The sequence below is a fragment of the Rhinatrema bivittatum genome, chromosome 2 (genome assembly GCF_901001135.1).
Source record: "Rhinatrema bivittatum chromosome 2, aRhiBiv1.1, whole genome shotgun sequence".
NCBI classification, from domain to species: Eukaryota; Metazoa; Chordata; class Amphibia; order Gymnophiona; family Rhinatrematidae; genus Rhinatrema; species Rhinatrema bivittatum.
In genome coordinates, this window is record NC_042616.1 from 408,925,014 (window position 1) to 408,943,649 (window position 18,636).

Consider the following 18,636-nt stretch of genomic DNA (forward strand, 5'->3'; position numbering starts at 1 on the left):
CTCCTTTTGACCATGGGCAAAGCAATTTATCTCTCTTTGTCTCAGGTACCCATTTAGATTGTAAGCTCTTTGGGGAAAGAACCTATTGCACCCAAATACTAATCATGCTGTAACCTACCAAAGCATTATATGAAAAGGCAGGCTAAATAATCCAAGATGTTATTATTATTATTTGCATATCTGGCTGCAGACTGGCCAGTGGCAGGTTTAACAATTGCCAATGACCTTAACAGCCATTTGAAGTGAGGATCGTCATTTGGTAAACTAACACCTGAATAAGTTTGACGTTAGGAATTTATTGAATTATTTCCTCGCTAAAATGTACCTGAAGAAAGGCATGAAAAAGGCAGTAAATAAAGAAAATATCAGTAAACGCATTGCCTTTGCGACAATACTCATGGTAAAATCACTCATGATTACCTTGTACAATTTCTCTTGTTTCCACTAAGGTCATAAAATAGCTACAGAGAGAAAGACAGATGTATTATTTTTTCTTCCTCATTGTTTTTGCATACAAGGAATTCCTTAAGTCTCTTTCTCTACCTTTATCACCTAACCTCATATAAACATAGATATACTGTACACACATGTGAATGTGCAATTTGATTTTTTTTCACATCTCACTCTCTCTCTTTTGCAGGGGCTGTAAGAGCATCTAGTATCTTTCCTATCCTCAGTGTGATCCTGCTGTTCATGGGTGGACTCTGCATCGCTGCCAGTGAGTTCTACAAGACGCGACACAACATCATTCTTAGCGCTGGCATCTTCTTCGTCTCTGCAGGTAAAAGTAGAGGAGCTAAGGAGCTTCCCTGGAAACAGAGGCTGGGGAGAGAATGGGAGTCATGAGTTGCCTAAGGTTGGAGAAGAGTTGGTCAAAGAAGAAAAGTGTTGAGAAGGTACCCCAGAATCATGGGAGCTTCTCTGGATCTAGGAGGTAAACTGTCCAGGAGTAGAGGTGGAGTCATAAAGCTTCCTGGACACCAACTTGTGAGGAGGGGTAAGGTGTGAGTAACATAAGAAGCACAACTCAGGGTGGGAGATATAAGGCAGTATATAGAAGAGAGGTTGTGGTATTGGGTGGGGAACTGTTGATACTGTGTTGATGCTGGGTACAAATGGGAACTTGTCTCGTGTATTTTTTTTTTTTTTACTGTTAGACAGAAAATTTGGATCAGCAAGGTCCTTGGAGCTGAGTTCAATAAAGTTGCCACAGAACATTTTGTTGAGAGAAGAGGAAAGGGTAAAAGAATGGACACAGGACAGGAAGTTACTAATTCTCCATTCTAAGGAGCTAGTTTAACAGTCTGCTTCCTTGCCTGCCAACTGATTGTAACTCATCTGCATGAATTTGGTCTCGTTCTGGTTTTTTAATTGTCATCTTACTGAATTTTGATACCTTTCTTGAAAGGAAAAGCAGGATTACACATACCAAAATGCATTGACATGGATGATAAATGAACAGGGGTGTCCAAATATGAAATCAGTAACCTGAAATTTGTGTGTGTGAATCTGTATGTGTGTATATAAGTAATTAATTATTTGTTGTGTTTTCTTTGTCTCTTCCCCTTTCCTCACTCTATCTCCTTGCCCTCCAGGTCTGAGTAATATTATTGGGATCATTGTGTACATATCAGCCAATGCTGGGGATCCTTCGAAGAGCGACTCCAAAAAGAACAGCTATTCCTATGGCTGGTCTTTCTACTTTGGAGCCCTATCCTTCATTATTGCAGAGATGGTGGGAGTGTTGGCAGTCCACATGTTTATCGACAGGCACAAACAGCTTCGCGCCAGTGCCCGCACCACGGACTACCTCCAGTCTTCTGCCATCACCCGCATTCCCAGCTACCGCTATCGCTACCAGAGACGCAGTCGCTCCAGCTCCCGATCCACTGAGCCTTCACACTCCAGGGATGCCTCACCAGTTGGTATCAAAGGGTTCAACACCCTTCCTTCCACAGAGATATCGATGTACACACTGACCAGGGACCCCCTGAAGGCGGCCACCACCCCCACAGCCACCTACAATTCCGACAGGGATAACAGTTTCCTCCAGGTGCACAATTGTATTCAGAAAGATAACAAGGACTCTCTTCACACCAACACAGCCAACCGTCGAACGACTCCAGTATGAGTAGTGATTAACAAAAACAACAACAAAAAAAAAGAACCCATTGATGAGACAAAAAAAAAGAAGAAAAAAAAAGAAAAAAGGAACCTTCCAACAAATTAAGGATAAGAAAACAACAAAGAACAAATGAAAAAGAAACACAATTTAAAAAAATAGAAAAAACAGAAAAATTCAAAAAAGAAAGATAAAAAAATAGAAAATAAATTAAATGGAAAAATGCATGAATTCCCATGTACCATTATTTTAAGAATTAATTTAATAAAAACAAAGTCAAAAGGGAACCAAGAGAAAAAGGGGATGGGTATTTCTTTTCAATTTTAACCGAAACGAAAGCTCATGAACTTCTGTACATTGGAAAAGGTTAAAGGTTACAAATGCTGCAAAGAGTTTGGAAAAGAATGGATTGTTTATTTTTGTTTGAATTTTTTATTTTTTATTTATTTTTTTTAAAGTTATAAATAAATGTAAATATATAGTGGATTACTTGCAAGATGAGATAGTACTCTTTCTTTCTTATTTTCTTTCCAGCTTCAAACTGTGAAAACAAACAACAAAAAAAAAAACAATTAGCAGGGAAACTTGTAAAAACTGGGGGAAATAAAACACCAAAAAGACAGGGCTTGGCAGAGACAAAGCAAAAATGATTTGTAATTGTACAAGTGAAAAATTGTTTTCTTATATTGGGGTGGGAAATGCTGCTGCTGTGATGAATAAGAAAAAGAGAAACAAATATATATATATATATATATATATATATTTATATTTATCTATATCTATAGACATAGATATAGATATATACACGCACACACATGCAAACTCATACCAACACACACATATATACCATCAGTCATACACATATTCACACACAAATTCACACACAAACACAGCCACATGTCTACATGCAAATATGCAGAGAAACACAAATGTACACGCACATGCACAAAATCACAAATTGACATATAAACACATTCCCAGAGAGATGCTCACAGCTACAAGAATACAGCCTTTAATCAAGCCAGTTATTAAAAATGGACCTTCATCTCCCTCAATGTAAGGCAAACATTTGCAAGTGAACTAGAAAAAATCAGGTGAGAGTTTCATGAAACACGCGTGTGCTTCTTCAGCTGTAGAAGACTGATGTTCTAGAGGTTGTGACTGAAAACCATTTCCCACAAAATTCTTGTCTATTTTCATCTTTCACACTGTGAGCAACAAGAGAAAGCAGCTGCAATGGTGCCAGAACCTTAGATGAAGGGGAGGAACAGAGGTGGGGATTGGAGTGCAAGAAAGAGATTGGGAAGGATGAGCAAAAGGACTTTTCAGCTTGGAGAAGAGATGGCTGAGGGGGGATATGATAGAGGTGTTTAAGATCATGAGAGGTCTAGAATGGGTAGATATGAATCAGTTATTTACTCTTTCGGATAATAGAAAGACTAGGGGGCACTCCATGAAGTTAGCATGTGGCACATTTAAAACTAATCGGAGAAAGTTCTTCTTCACTCAACGCACAATTAAGCTCTAGAATTTGTTGCCAGAGGATGTGGTTAGAGCAGTTAGTATAGCTGGGTTTAAAAAAAGATTGGATAAGTTATTGGAGGAGACGTCCATTACCTGCTATTAATTAAGTTGACTTAGAAAATAGCCACTGCTATTACTAGCAACGGTAGCATGGAATAGACTTAGTTTTTGGGTACTTGCCAGGTTCTTATAGCCTGGATTGGCCACTGTTGGAAACAGGATGCTGGGCTTGATGGACCCTTGGTCTGACCCAGTATGGCATTTTCTTATGTTCTTAAAGAGAAGAGAGGAGAGTGAAAGATGTGAAAGAAAAAAGATGAAGAAAAATGGAAACAAGGCAAAAGAGAGAGGGAGATGAAAGTTAAGATAGCCAAAAGAGGTGAAGTGAAAATGTTCTTGTTGTTGGCACTACAGATGAAAATCTCTGTATTAGGGAAAAACTAGTTTTCTAGAGCCAGCTATGATGGAAAATCCTGTGGCCTTAAAAGTCAACAAACCAAATTGAAGTAGGGTGAGTGGGGGATGGCCAGAGTCTCTTCAGTGGAAACAATGACTTTGTCACTGGTTTGGAGCCGAAATCAAGCTTGCCTTGGATAATGAAATCCTGGAAGGACTTCCCGGAGGGATCCAAATGGGCTATCCTTACTTTTCATAGCTGCTACAAGATTTAGAAAATCCCATCAGAAATTCTCAGTCCTTTCTTACCCTGGCCATTCCCCCCATAGGCTCAGAATCACCCCCTAGTGGTGGCAGTGGAAAAGCTGAATGTGGGATTGACTAAATGGGACTGACTCCATACAAATTATTGTCCATGCCAATATTTGAAAGTTCTTAAGAGGGAGAGATAGCGAGAAAAAGAGTCAAATCTATCGGTGAAGCACAATGGACGAAGAGACATTTTAGGAGGGAGAGAGTGGGAAAAATGTTAAAACTTGTTGTCTGTACGTTCCACCTAAATAGAGTAGGAATTGCTTACTCTGGGGTTATGTGATCATTTGTATACATTTCATTCCTCTCCTCCCCTCTCCCAGTCTCCTCTTCCCCCACCCAATTCTGTTTTAGATCATATACACAATCCAGGACTGAGATGAGGAAGGACTGAAATCAAAACATAAACAGGCTTTCTGCAGATTCTCGAGCTCTTGCTGTTATCCTATCGTTCAAAGCTGGTTAGGGGCATGGCCTCAGGCATTATTATTCATTCTGTGAGGCAAAATGGCCAAAAATCAGATACAAGAAGAACCAGGCAAGCGTGAGTGTGCTTGCATGTGTGTGCGCCTGTGTGTGTGTGTATAAGGAGAGAGAGAGAGACAGGGAAGTGTTTTCTGAGGGGTTTTTTTTGCTCATGTCAATGCTCAAATCAGTCTAAGAGAAACACAATCAATTTTTTCTTTACTTTGTAATTTTTTCAGACTGTTAAAAAAAAGAAAAAAGAAAACTAAAAAAAAAAAAATCCTGGTACATGAAATAAAGATTTTTTTATATAACTTGGTCCTTGCTCAAGTGAATTAATTTGGTTTCTTGAATACTGCAAATGATAATAATGTCACAAAATGAGATAATTCTAAAAAAGGAAAGTGTACGCTGTAATTATGTTGTGACTGGTTGGGACATAGATGTGAATGTTGGAATGATTATTGAGTAACTGAGCGAGTTAGCCTGTGTATTCTCATCTTTGATTGGATGGGAAAAGAATGTGCAGGCTGGGATACACCTTGACTAACTCAGTAAGGTAATCTCTTCATGAAGCATCCTCATCTTCTGATTGGTGGTAAAGGGAAGTGCATACTGGGACAGCCTTGTATATCCCAGCAATGTAATCTGTTCATGGAGATTCCTTGTCTGTGATAGAATGGGAAGGAGAGGGGCATGCTGGGACAATGTTATGCAACTAAGCAAGGTAAACTCTTCATCCTCGTCTACAACTAGACAGTTCCTCACAACGGATCAGGGAGTTCTGTACTGGTATGAAATGCTGAAGACAACTTTGATGACACAAAAAAAAAGGATCTTCTGCTTAGGGAGGTTGCACATGCTTCATCATGATTTTTTTTTTTTTTTTTTTAAAGAAAATGAATCAGTTCAGAAATATAAATGGTGCCATTGAGTAGGATGATGCATTGCAGCCCTGGATGAGCTCGTTGCTATGGTAACCAATCAGACAATTGCTGAACCTAATGGATTTGGGTCGTAATCAATCAACAAACTGTGTGAATATGGGGCAACAGGATTGAGTCCATCCTAACCGGTTTCATTCCATAAAGTTACACATATTGTACATCAGCTATATTTTGCCAAAGTATGTGGCATCAGTTCAGCAGTTTCACTGTTCTGTTATTATTTTCATGGACCTTTGTCCCATTCAACTTTTTTTTTTTTCTTTTTACCATAAACATTTGCATGCAAAGAGGGCCTTGGGGCCTACTAGAGATGGGAATCCAACTGAGTTACTGGTATCAAGGCAGGTGTGATCTTACTGGGTCTGTAACTTACAAAAATCTGTTATGTCAGTCACAGACCTAGTTTTGTACGGTTTATATGAAGAGGAGATGTGGTCTATTAAATGGAATTTTGACCTAATAAAGCAGGAGTATCTGTGAGATGTGATTTTGTCACTTCCACTTACTTCCCGTTTATTAATCTTAGACGTGTCAGCTTACTTAATTGGGCCTTAGTTAACCATTCTGTAACTGGGCCATAGCAGCAGCACTGTCGGTTTTCTGTTTTTTCCTTTTCCCCTTTGTTAGTTTTCAAGCAATCTTAAGCAACAGAGAAGTGCTGCCAGGCTCTCCACCTTAAAGTGAATGCATGAATGTTTTTGAAGTTATCATAGTCCCTCAGTGTACTATAAAACCTGCTCTATTATCTGTTTACAGTTATGGACATTTCCTTTAGATCTTTGTCCTGGAACATAGCAGTAAGAGCTCGGCTTAATTTTAGGCATCTTTACTGTGGGCACTCACTGAGGCGGGGGGTAGAGTCTACTGCCATTTTCTTTTCAAGTTCTAGAGACCTTTCATCAGAAAAGAAACAAGAAGTGTCAGTCAGTCCTTCAAAGGCTATAAGGAAACTCTCTTTGTGGACTCTTCTCCCAGTGTGTGGATGAAAGAGAGCTAAACTATTCCCGTTAATGGCTTTGAGTGACTACGACAGTGAGGGACAAAAGTTAAGAGAGTGCTCCTACGCCTACAGCACACATCTCACAATGTGAGCCTGGAGGGAAAGCACATTTTCATCATGACTGACCAACCAGAGGAAACATCTGCACTATGCCCTAAGGATTTGGTTGACAGAACGGGTAAGTGGAATCTGATGTCTACCACGTTTATTTACATCTCTCCATATTTTCATGCTAAGAATAGTGCCTGCCATTGCTGCGTGCAAGGGAAAGCTATGCCTTCCTCTCCACTCTCCACCCCCTTCTGCACTCACACACGCACACACACACACTCTCCCCCCAAGGGAGATAAGAACGAGCAACAGGTTTATACCGCCTGGAAGTGTAGGGCAAAATATTTTATAGGAGCCCATCTATCCTATATAAGGACACCAGTGGCTTATTGCTATAAGAAGGGAATATGCATTTGTTTTATGAGACCATACTGTAAAATGTAGGAAAAGAGATCTGATAGCTTCATTATATCAGCTCTTACTTACTTCCCATGGGACCTTTTGTCCTGATAGGAGTCAGCAGTCCTTGAAATGACATGTTGCCCTGAATTGGCTCCTGATTCTCCCTTCCTCCGCCTTCCATTACGTACCTCCACTTTATTTTCGCTCATTATATGAACAGTGTCCTGATTTATGTGTAGAATTCTCAAGAAGGTCAATGTCACAATAATAACATAAAAACCATCCCAGATAACTACAGAATGTTTGAGGTGGTGCGAAGAAAAAATGTTCCACCCTACACAAAGTGGTCAAATCCACATCTGACTTCCTATGCAAAAGTATGTTGTGTCCCCTTGAGCTCTAATTTGTTTGCCGAATTGCTGACCAATAGCAAGGCAGTTTTAGGGACATATTATGACATCACAAAGAAGTTCTATGGCAACACATTGATGCCGTATTAAAATAAACTGTACCATGGTGTGGACATAATCCAAGTGCTTATTCAAAGGGTTTTTGTCCGGCTAAGTTGTGACTTGGCCGGACAAACCCTGAGTGTTCGAATTTCCCACTCATTTAACTGCCCCTGATTTATCTGGCTAAATTGCTAGCCAGCTATAAACGTATCTGGTTAAGTCAGGGGCACTGCGAAGTAGAGCAAGGCTATCTGGCTAACTATCAAACAGCCAGGTATATTCAGCAGTGCTCCCGTGCCACTGAGTATCTGATACAAATTAGCTGGACAAGTTTATCTGGCTATCTTGCCAGATTCCTCATGGTTGAATATGGACCTTAATCATGTTTCTGACTAAGCACTGAAATATTAACATACATTACACCCTTTGTATGGTTTATTCCAAACATTAACCCTGTAAATCCTCTGCAGACCTTTCAACATGGTGAATTCCAAATGAGGGTGAGTTTACAATTGAAATGTCAGCAATTTATTGGAAAAACCTTAATATTTGTGATGGTGATGATGATGATGACACTGAAATTTTATGGAGGCAAATGATGCATTTCTTATACTGAGGATGTCACCCGTGAGATGAGAAGATTCTGGAGGAGCTGTGTTTGCACAATGTACTATTTCTTTCCTATTTCTCTGCTGCCAACACTCCCAAGCTTCACTGGTGCCTGTAAGGGATAATTAATCTTGCATGGTTTATCTGACATTTAAATCAGATAAAATAAGATCCAAGTTCATGTAAAGAGAGCAGAATGCCTACACTTTTCTTGAGGTAGATAAGTTTTATTGCAGCAGCATAAAATATACAATGGCTTTATATATATGATAAGATATTGTTTTAGGTTTGTGGTTTAACAGAGCAAAGCAGTCTTGTTACAAAGGTTATGAAAGCCCTTGCATTCAGGTCAAAGCCAGCTTTCTCAAATGCAATGCCAATATACTACCCATCTTCATTTCACTAGTGATCTTATGCCGATTCCACTGCAGTCAGGTTGTCCTTCTGGAAAATCAGGGTCCTGTCTTGGCACAGAGGGTAGCCAGTCGGACCCCTGGCAGACAAATGATGGGTGAAAACCACTGTCTTGGGGAAGCAAAGTCCGAATTTTCAGACACCTCTATAAACCATGCCAGCAGGGAACAGCAGCGTGGGCTTAACTTGCCAGGGCATTAGGCAAGCGTGAGACTGGAGAGTTACTCAACAGTTAATGGAGCAGGGCTGGGCTGAACAGGGAGCCCAGTCTTGAGCTTCGTGAAAAGTTTCAGGGGCAAGGTTCATGACTGTGAAGTATACGTGAAGACAGCAAGCAGTGCGGTGCTGTAGTACGTTGCGGTAGGTCCCAAAATGTTTCCTTTCTCAGGACTTCATATATGTGCATCTGCATATGATCCAAAAGTTAATATCGATTGGATGTTCTCACAATCCACTGGCAAAGGACTGGTGGGCTTTCCATGTGCATTCATCTTAGCTGGTACGTATAAGCATATTCTCACAGAGATGCTGGCAAGAGCCAGAAGCCATATGTCGATCAATACTGAACCTAATAGCCAGATCCAAAGTTTGTTAAGGCCACAAGCTCAGCAAGTTTGTGTCTGACAGTACCAGCAAAATTGTAGGGTGAAGATAGATGCTCGATATGAACAATAGCAGCTTATTTTTCCTCACAGGCATTAAAACTGCAGGGGCCATCACGTGGCTTGACTTCCATCTTGTGCTGCTCAGGCCTGCAGAATTTGGTTCAATTGCAAGCTCCTTTTTAGGGTGACTGGCTTCTCCCTACATTCCCAAAAAGGTGCTCATCAACTAGGTCATATCATCATGTCACTTCAGGAGATGCAGGGAACCATGGTACTGATTCACTAAGCTTTTTTCCCATAGACACAGCATGGGAGGAAAACTTTAGTAAAGCAGGCTCAATGTTATTTATACCCACTCATTCTATAATATTATAGAAACATAGAACCATGACAGTAGAAAAGGACTGTATGGCCCATCTAATCTGCCCATCCATCCAATTAATTTAGCATTATAAGTCCCATCACTTCCTTAGGGATCCCTTGTATTTATCCCATGCTTTCTTGAATTCAGATGCTGTTTTTGTCTCCACCACTCCACTAGGAGGCTGTCCCATGCAGCCATCACCATCTCTGTGAAGACATTTTTCCTAAGATTACTCCTGAGTCCCCTTTCAACCTCATCGTATGGCCCCCCTTGTTCTAGAACCTCCTTTTTATTGAAAGAGGTTCACCTCCTGTGCAAGGAAACCTTTGAGATATCTGAATGTCTCTGTCATATCTCCCCTATCTCGCCTTTCCTCTAGGGTGTTCATATTTAGATCTTTAAGTCTATCCCCGTATGCTCTAGAACAAAGACCACTGACCATTTTAGTAGCCACCCTCTGGAATGAATTTATATCTTTTTGAAGGTGTGGTGTCCAGAACTGTACATAGTATTCCAAGTGAGGTCTCACCAGGTACCTATGCAGGGGCAGTATCACCTCTCTATTTCTGCTGATCATGCCTCTCCCTATGCAGCCAAGCATCTTTCTGGATTTTACCATGGCTTTATTCACCTGTTTGGCCCTCTTAAGATCATCAGATACAATTAAGATCAGATACAAGTATAGACTGCTAGATTTTTTTTTTGTGACCGCAATATATGGTAAATCAGCCCTCCATTGTGTAAACCTCTACATAAATAAGCAATTTATACCCATTCAGCATTTTTTTGTTTTGTGTAAGTGAGATAAAAATAACTTGGGCTACACCCAGGGCTGTCAGAAGGAGTGGGCAAGACGGGTGTCTGCCTAGGATGCCAGGGCCCAGGAGGCGCCAGCGTTCCATGCCACCACTGTCACTACAGCAACAGCAGGAGCCCTTCCACAATTACAACATTGCAGCCACAATGCCCAAGGGGGACTCTGGCTAGCCCCATCATCCTAGGGAGAACCTCCTTTCCTCTGGCCTGGCCCCGGGATGGAGGCTGGCCTGGCAACGGGCCAGAGTACACCTTTCAGGCTACCCTCCCCCCATCCTTAGCCATGCAGCTGATGATCCCTCAGTCCTTTCTGTGGTCTCTCTCTCTCTCTCTCTCTCCAAGCATGCCTGCTCATCATCTCCTTCATTTGTCCCAAGTGTGTGGCTGGACTTGGAATTTCAGAATATCTGAAAACCGCGTGCTTTCTGCAGCCCAGGGTTCCCAAGTAGGTCCACTGGTACGGGCTTTGCTTCTGAAGCTGGGAGGTGGAGGGTTAAGCCCCCAGGTTGCCTCTGCCAGGATGACACTGATGTATTAGCCACTCGGTATTAATATCACTGCAGCTCTCTCTCCCACTCCCTGACTTAGCTGCATCTCTCCGCAGTCAATACTGAATACTTTAATTAAAATTCTACCATTCCTCAGTCACTCATTTCTTATCTAAACAGTTTGCATTCTGTCTCTTTCTCTTTCACCCTCTTCCCTTCTTTTTTCATCTTCTCCTCTACCCATTTTTGCTTCCCTGTTACTCCTTCGCTCGTTTTCCTCCCCTTTCCTTCCCCCCACCCCCCTCCCTCTCTCCCGTTCAGAGCAGGATATCTTTAACTGCACTGCAGCCCTACACACCCAGCTTGGGTGGGGGTGGGGGTGGGGGGGAGGGGATGGCGCAGGTCCAGGTTATGAGGGACAGCATGTCTAGCAGCGCAGGGCTCGCTCGCACCATGCTAAGCAGATAAATGACAGGGCTTTTTCTGATTATGAGGCAATGACACCTCCAGCAAACACAGCATTACCTAACACCGCTCTGTGGCGCTGGGAAAGGAAGCAGATGTTGCTAATGAAGAGCACTGCCAACAGCATGCTGGGGCGCTGAGAAAACCCTGATGTGATCCTGGATACCATTTTCCTATCCTACCTTCTGTCGCTCCTTCCTGGCCTCCCCCATTTTAGGCCGCGGGAGGGAGGGACTGTTTCGGGCAGGCCATATTATGCACAACGCTTGGGACTGTGCTTTAACAGTGCAAAAAAAAAAAAAAAAGCAATTCAAATGTTTATCATAGTAATCTACTAAATGACTGCAAATAGAGACCAAAAAGGCCCATCTAGTCTGCCTAGCAGTGATTTTATGCGCATCTACCCAAAGTAGATCAAATTCCCAACCCCCAATCCCAACTCAATCCCCCCCCCCCCCAGTCCCAAAAAAGGCCAGGTTCCTGTGAAAAAGGTCCATAAACAATTATTAAGGTAGAGTTGCAGAAATCCACTGCTTATTCTTGGGATAAGCAGCTTGGGATCTATCTACCCCTTGGGATTCTGCCAGGTACTTGTGACCTGGATTGGCCACTTTTGGAAACAGGATACTGGGCTTGATGGCCCTTGGTTTGACCCAGTATGACATATTTTATGTTCTTATTGTTTCTCCTTTAGGTTGGCAACTACCACTCTGTGCAGGTTTCCCCATGCCTTTCAGGAAGCATCATGCTGCCATTATCACTGCTGCCCTGCTCTGCAACTGTCACTCGGTAAAAGTCGCCAGTGCCTTCGTTACCATTCTCTTGCCACTAGGGATCCTCTGTGATTATCTCGTGCTTTTTTGAAGTCTGTCACAGTCCTTGTCATCACCTCCTTGTTCCTGAATGTATCTCCTTGGAGCTTCATATTGTGATCCCTAGTTCTCCAGTTTCCTTTCCATTGAAAAAGCTCAACTTCCTACGCATTGATACCTTTCAGGTATTTAAATGACAGTATCATATCACCCTCGTCTCATCTCTCTTCTAGAGTATACATTTTAAGTTCCTTCAGTTTAATCTCAGGGCTTTTGGTACAAATTTTGCACCTATCACCGTTTCGCCTGCTAAGCAATCTCCCCATGCCAAGGTTCCACCTGCTGTGCACCCTTCCCTCCACCAGGAGTCCTCAGTGAGCTTTCCTCACTACCTTGGCAGTTATCTCCTCACTGATGCTACTACACCCAAGTCTCAGCCCTACTTAACCCAGCCTGCTCAATGTCTCGGTGCCTCTTCATTGAGTCACCTCAGCTCTCTCACCTGGCCTCGCTTCTTGCTATTCTGCCTCACCTTGTGGCCTCTCTTGGCCCCTTGCCTTGCTGTGGTCCCTTTCAGGCCTTCTGGCTTTGCTCTGCAGTCTCTCAGGACTCCCTGCCGTGCTCTGTGCCTTTCTGAGCTTTTCTGGCTTACCTTTTGGCCTCTGGGCCTACTAGGATTACCTTGCCCAGTCTCGTGCCCTGTTGAGCTTTCATGTTCCTTGTTACCTGTCTACTTCAGTTCTGTCCTTGTCCAGTCCTTGTTCAGTCTTGTCCTTGTTCGATCACTGTCTAGTCCTGTTCTTGTCTGTGATCTGTGTCCAAATCTCAGCCTGTATTTAGCTCCAGCCCATGCTCTGTACCCAGCCTTTTGTCCAGCCAATCCTGCCTCATCCAGCCTGCCCTGCACTGGTGCCTTGGATTCAAATAGGCCTCATCCAGCCTACCTTGCTTTGCCACCCTGATGCTCCACATAAGACAAGTTCTACCAGTCCCCAGAACCCAAGGGCTCAACCTGTGAGGGAGGGGGTTGATTAGGCAGAAGACCAGCTATTGTCCTGACCTCAGCCCTGTACCACCTCTGTGAGTGCTCTCTGACTCCAGCCTGCCAGTCCATGATAGCACTATTTTGGTTGCCCTTCTCTAGACAGTCTCTAGCCTCTCTATATGCTTTCTGAACATAATCCTCCAGTTGAGGCCTCACCAATGACCTGTAAAGAGAAATTATCACCTCTCTCTATACATCCAAACATCCCTCTGGATCTGGCCACCACCTTATCACACTGTTTCACTTCCTTGAGACCATCTGACCAAGGTCCCTCTCCTGGTCAGTGCACATCAGCTGTTCACCACCTATTACATAACATTTCCATTGATTTCTGCACCCCAAGTTCATGATGTTGCACTTTTTGGCATTGAATCCTAACTGCCAAGTATTAGACCACTCATGAAGTTTTCTTAGATCATTTTTCATTCTGTCTACTCCTTCCGTGGTGTCTACTCTGTTGCAGATTTTAATGTCATCCACAAAAAAGCAAACTTTTCCCTCTAACTCTTCTGCAATATCACTAATAAAGGTATTGGACAGAGCAGAACCCTGAGGCACTCCACTTATCACCCACCTCTTCTCAGAGCAAATTCCCATTACCGTCTGTCTTCTGTCACTGAACCAGTTTCTACTCCAGGCTACTACTTCAAGACCTGCCCCCAGGCTATTCAGTTTATTAATGCATTCTGTCTATTTATTTATTTATTTATTTATTTATTTATTTATTTCAAATTTTTATATACCGGCATTCGAGACAACAGTCACATCATGCTGGTTCACATAAAACAGGGGTGCATAGTAAACATAACTATAACAATGGTGCTGAAAAGGCAGTTACATATAACAGGGTGATAAGAACTTGGCTGAGAAGGAAGAGAAAGGACAGGATTAATTCACACAGGTAAACGATAGAAGATATGGTTAATCAAGGTGTAGTTGGAGATTAGTTGACCATGTTGGTGTCCGGGAAAGCTTGTATGAATATCCAGGTCTTTAGTCTTTTTTTGAAGGTTGAGATGCATGGTTCTGTTCTGAGATTTGAGGGGATGGAGTTCCATGTGGGACAGCATCAAAGGTTTTGCTGAAATCCAAGCAAACCACATTCAGCACATGTCCCGGATCCAATTCTCTAGCCACTTAACCAAAGAAATCAGTGAGATTAATTTAATATGCTCTCCTGTGGCAAAACCATGCTGCCTTAGCCCATTATCCTTTCCTTCAGAAGAGTCTCCATCAATGTTCCCAGCATCAATGAAAGGGTGACTGGCCTGCAGTTTCCAACCTCCTCTCTGTTACCACTTTTCTGAAGAGGGACTACATCCACCTTTCTCTAGTCCTGCAAGATCACATCCAGCTCCAGAGATCTATTGAACAGATCCTTCAGTGGACCTGCCAGGACATCTGTGAGATCCCTTAGTATCCTGGGGTACATCCCATCTGGCCCCATGGCATTATCCACATTCAGTTTTGCCAGTTGCACACTGATACTCTTCTCCATAAATGGTATCAAATTTACTCTGCTCTCATATGTACCCTTGACAACCGTCAGCGGTCTTTCTCCAACCCCGGATTTCTGCTTTTTTCCCCTCATCTTTCTCCACACATTGCTCCTCATCTCCTCTCTATAACATTTCTGGTCTTCCTTCTTTTACTGAGATACCTGAGGAAAGTTTTGCCACCTCAATTTGCTCCTTTCGCTATCTTTTCCTCCGTTCGTGCTTTGGCCATTCTGATTTCTTTTCCTTTCAGCTTAACTAGATACTCTTTCCTGTGTTTTTCTTTATATAATATTTTGTATTTTTTGAATGCTAATTTTTTGGCCCTTACAAAGTATGTAATGTTATGTGCCTGTCATAAGACAGGATATGCTATGTCAGTGGTTCTCAGCCCAGTCCTCGGACGCTCTCTAGCCATTTTGTTTTTCAGGATATCTACAATGAAAACCAGACTGGCTAGGGGCTACTCAAGGACCAAGTTGAGAACTACTTGGTCCTTGAGTATTTATATCATGCAAGGGATGAACAATTCCTTCTTCCTACAGTTTATACATATACAGGAGTAAAATAAAATATACCCACCTCCCTTTATTCCCCTCTCCCAAATCAGCTGCCTTCAACTCTTCGAGCATTGCCCATTTCCTCTCCTTCTTCTGTAATTTATCAACCATAGGACCTCAACGTTCCTAGGCGCATAGGAAGTGAAGTGGATTTTCATCCAGTCTTGGTGCTGAAAATATCCCTATTAAGATGTATAAGATTTTAGAAGCTTTCAAGAGAAGGGAATTTTCAAATGCTTAGATGTCCATTTTCAAAAGCCTTTTGTTTGGTGCCTAATCATGGAGTTAAGCAGCTTGAGTTAAGTGCCTGAAAATATTTGCCTGTGGAGTGGCTATATGATAGCTGCCTGTTTTTGCTAGATGGCTATATTTAGCCACTTTAAAAGTAGGCATTCCTGAGGGAATGTTTTGGGATGAGAAGTAACATAGCCAGCTAACTCGAAGTTTCAAGCACTAGTCAGCTATGTCTGAGCACACGAATAACAACCAGAACTTAAACCAGCTATATTATAGTCAGCTAAGTTGAGGTAATGTTTCTATCACAGTCTAACTGGCTAGGTTACAGCTGAAATTTTGTATACATCTAGTTAGCTATAATGTATTTATTTATTTAGCTCTTTTTATAGTCCACAGATACCCACGTGTTCATTGCGGAGTACAAAGAAAAACATACATAATAAACACAAAATAACATTCAACACTACACTTTTACAAAAACAAATAATGTAGCTGACTAACTCACTGCTGAGTAGCTTATTAAAAATTCAACTCTTATGTATTAAATGAATGGATGAACTGATGCATCCATGCTTTTAATTAGCAGACTTGGTGCATTTCCAAACATTTCACTGACTTATTTTTTTAAGGAGTCTCAGTATTAGGCAATTCAGCAGAAAATATTTTACTCAAATCTGGTCTGTATTTAAAGCAAAATGTAAAACTTCAGCTACTACCAATCCCATTTAAGATATACAGTAACTACTGAAGTTACCAGAAATAATGGTATGTTTGATAGTAAGCCTAACTTGCTCAAAATAGATCTAAAAAATGATCAATTTTGCAAAGAGGACAATGAAAAAAGATGCCTCAAGAAAGAAAATGATGCATTGAAAATCATGAATGTGTACCTTACCTTACAAAAAAGGGTCCAGAGGCCGGAATCTGGCCGCTCTGCCTAACACCACAGCACCTCAGAATAACACATTTATTGTACAATGCATTCATAAATAAAAATCATTACATACGCAGTGCAATTATTCCTACATTTTGGAAATAACTGTCAGATTTTAAAGCCAATTATTTCTCTCGCTGAGACAGAGAGTTCTCTACCTGGGAGCAGAAAGATCATCCATATATTCTTATTCCTGCACATCCAAGGTCTGGGAGAAGTGACATGGAACCATTAATTTTACAAACTAATTAGGATCTGTACAAAAAAAAAAAACAAAAAACGACTGCTACGAAAAGAGGAGAGTACATAATGCAAAAATATTTATAATACCAAATTGTCATAGCAGAGGCCAAGGTTGAAATCAATTAATATGACATTTTGAGGAATTCAAATACATCTTTGAAAGCCTGTACTGTTAAACAATGCAAACACTTTTTTTTTTAAAGTGCCAGAAATTTTAAAAAGCTATAGAAATGTTCTCAGCCGGAACGCCTTCCTACTTAGAAGCTTTATTATTTGGTGCCAGATTAGAGTCGTAAATGGTATCACGTTTAGGGCTGGATTTTCTAACGTAGCACAGCTCTCTGAATTCGGCGGTAACGGGGGGGTGGGCCCGCGAAAGCCAGCAGCGATCGCACCACCGCGGTGTTATCGCTGCCAGCTTTCGCACCCAATAGCGCCATCCTCAGCCCGATACTGTAAAACCGCGGGAGAGCGGACGAACGCCCGCTCTCCCGGTGCGAGCGATCCAGTATGCAAATTAGGCGACGCGGTGCAAACGAGGAAAAGGAGGCGCTAGGGACACTAGCGCGTCCCTAGCGCTTCCTTTTGGCCTGGAGCGGCGGCTGTCAGCGGGTTTGACAGCCGACGCTCAATTTTGCCGGCGTCGGTTCTCGAGCCCGCTGACAGCCACGGGCTCGGAAACCGGACGCCGGCAAAATTGAGCGTCCGGTTTTCGGCCCGACAGCCGCGGGCCGAATTCAAAAATTTTTTTTTTTAACTTTTTTTTACTTTTGGGGACCTCCGACTTAATATCGCTATGATATTAAGTCGGAGGGTGCACAGAAAAGCAGTTTTTACTGCTTTTCTGTGCACTTTCCTGGCGCCGGAAGAAATTAGCGCCTACCTTTGGGTCGGCGCTAATTTCTTAGAGTAAAATGTGCGGCTTGGCTGCACATTTTACTTACTGGATCCCGCGCGCATACCTAATAGGGCCATCAACATGCATTTGCATGTTGAGGGCGCTATTAGGTGCCGCGGGTGGGCCGCGTGTTTTCCTCCCCTTACTGAATAAGGGGTAAGGGAAAACACGCGTCCAGAGCAGGCTGACAGTGCGCTCCGACGGAGCACACTTTACTGTATCGACCTGCCTGAAAGGTGCCACCCTGAAAGGTGGCGCTATTGGGCGCGCTACTGGCAGCGATAAGAGGGTCTTACCTTATCGCCGCCAGCGAAGTTTCCACAGCGTCCGCCCCGACGACGCCCTGACTCCTCCTCCTCCGGTGCTGACGCCACCCCGATCTAGTTATCGCACGCGAAAAGTCCCTTTCCTCTAGTGATAGGGTTAGAAAATAACCCCCTTAGATTGTCACGCCTTTGAAAATTATATTTGGGCATTTAACTTGCAACTGGGCCTCCAGACCACCCCCTTTGGAGGTGCAGAGTTGGGTGTCTACTTAGACACACACAAGTGGGATTGTCTGAAAATTTGGATGACAACTAATGCCGACAAATGGCTAAGTGCAGGTTTTAGGCACGTAACTTCTGCATGATCTTTCGAAAATGTTGTCCATTCTGTTTCCATCACTATTTTTACCTTCTGTGTATTTTATAAAGCATCACGCGAAGGGGAGTGGACGCATTATTATTACTGCCAACGCATTTATCCTTCCTGTTTTTGATTTCTGTCATTTTCTTTCCCTCTGCAAACGATTTTGCCTTCCCCCCCCTTTCTGTCCGGATTTTCCCTTTATTTTTCTCCTGCGGTCCTTTTATGTCTCTTCCCACCCCCACGCCCCACCCCTTTTTTCCCCTCCCCCCTTTTCTCCTCCTCCTCCTGTTTTCTGTTTCACTCTGTTGCTTCTGTTGTTTGCTCTGCTCTCCCGCCCTCCCCCCTCCCC

General features: G+C 42.6%; 1 protein-coding gene and 1 long non-coding RNA gene across 3 annotated transcripts in view; one reads left to right on the forward strand and one right to left on the reverse strand.

The window, feature by feature from the left end:
* CACNG2 (calcium voltage-gated channel auxiliary subunit gamma 2) overlaps nucleotides 1-2,190 on the forward strand; it is a 427,968-nt gene extending 425,778 nt beyond the window's left edge. For both annotated transcript variants that reach the window (XM_029590086.1, XM_029590085.1), the window contains 2 exons: nucleotides 641-781; nucleotides 1,596-2,190. In XM_029590086.1, the coding sequence (XP_029445946.1) occupies nucleotides 641-781; nucleotides 1,596-2,131 (677 nt within the window). In that variant the 3' untranslated portion in view covers nucleotides 2,132-2,190. The remainder of the gene's footprint in view (nucleotides 1-640; nucleotides 782-1,595) is intronic.
* Nucleotides 2,191-14,314: 12,124 nt separating this feature from the next.
* On the reverse strand, nucleotides 14,315-18,484 carry LOC115086147. The gene is made up of 4 exons (XR_003855110.1): nucleotides 18,333-18,484; nucleotides 16,675-16,771; nucleotides 15,368-15,527; nucleotides 14,315-14,370 (listed from the first exon to the last, which is right to left on the reverse strand). It is a non-coding gene; the product is annotated as an uncharacterized LOC115086147 (long non-coding RNA).
* Between the last annotated feature and the right edge of the window lie 152 nt (nucleotides 18,485-18,636).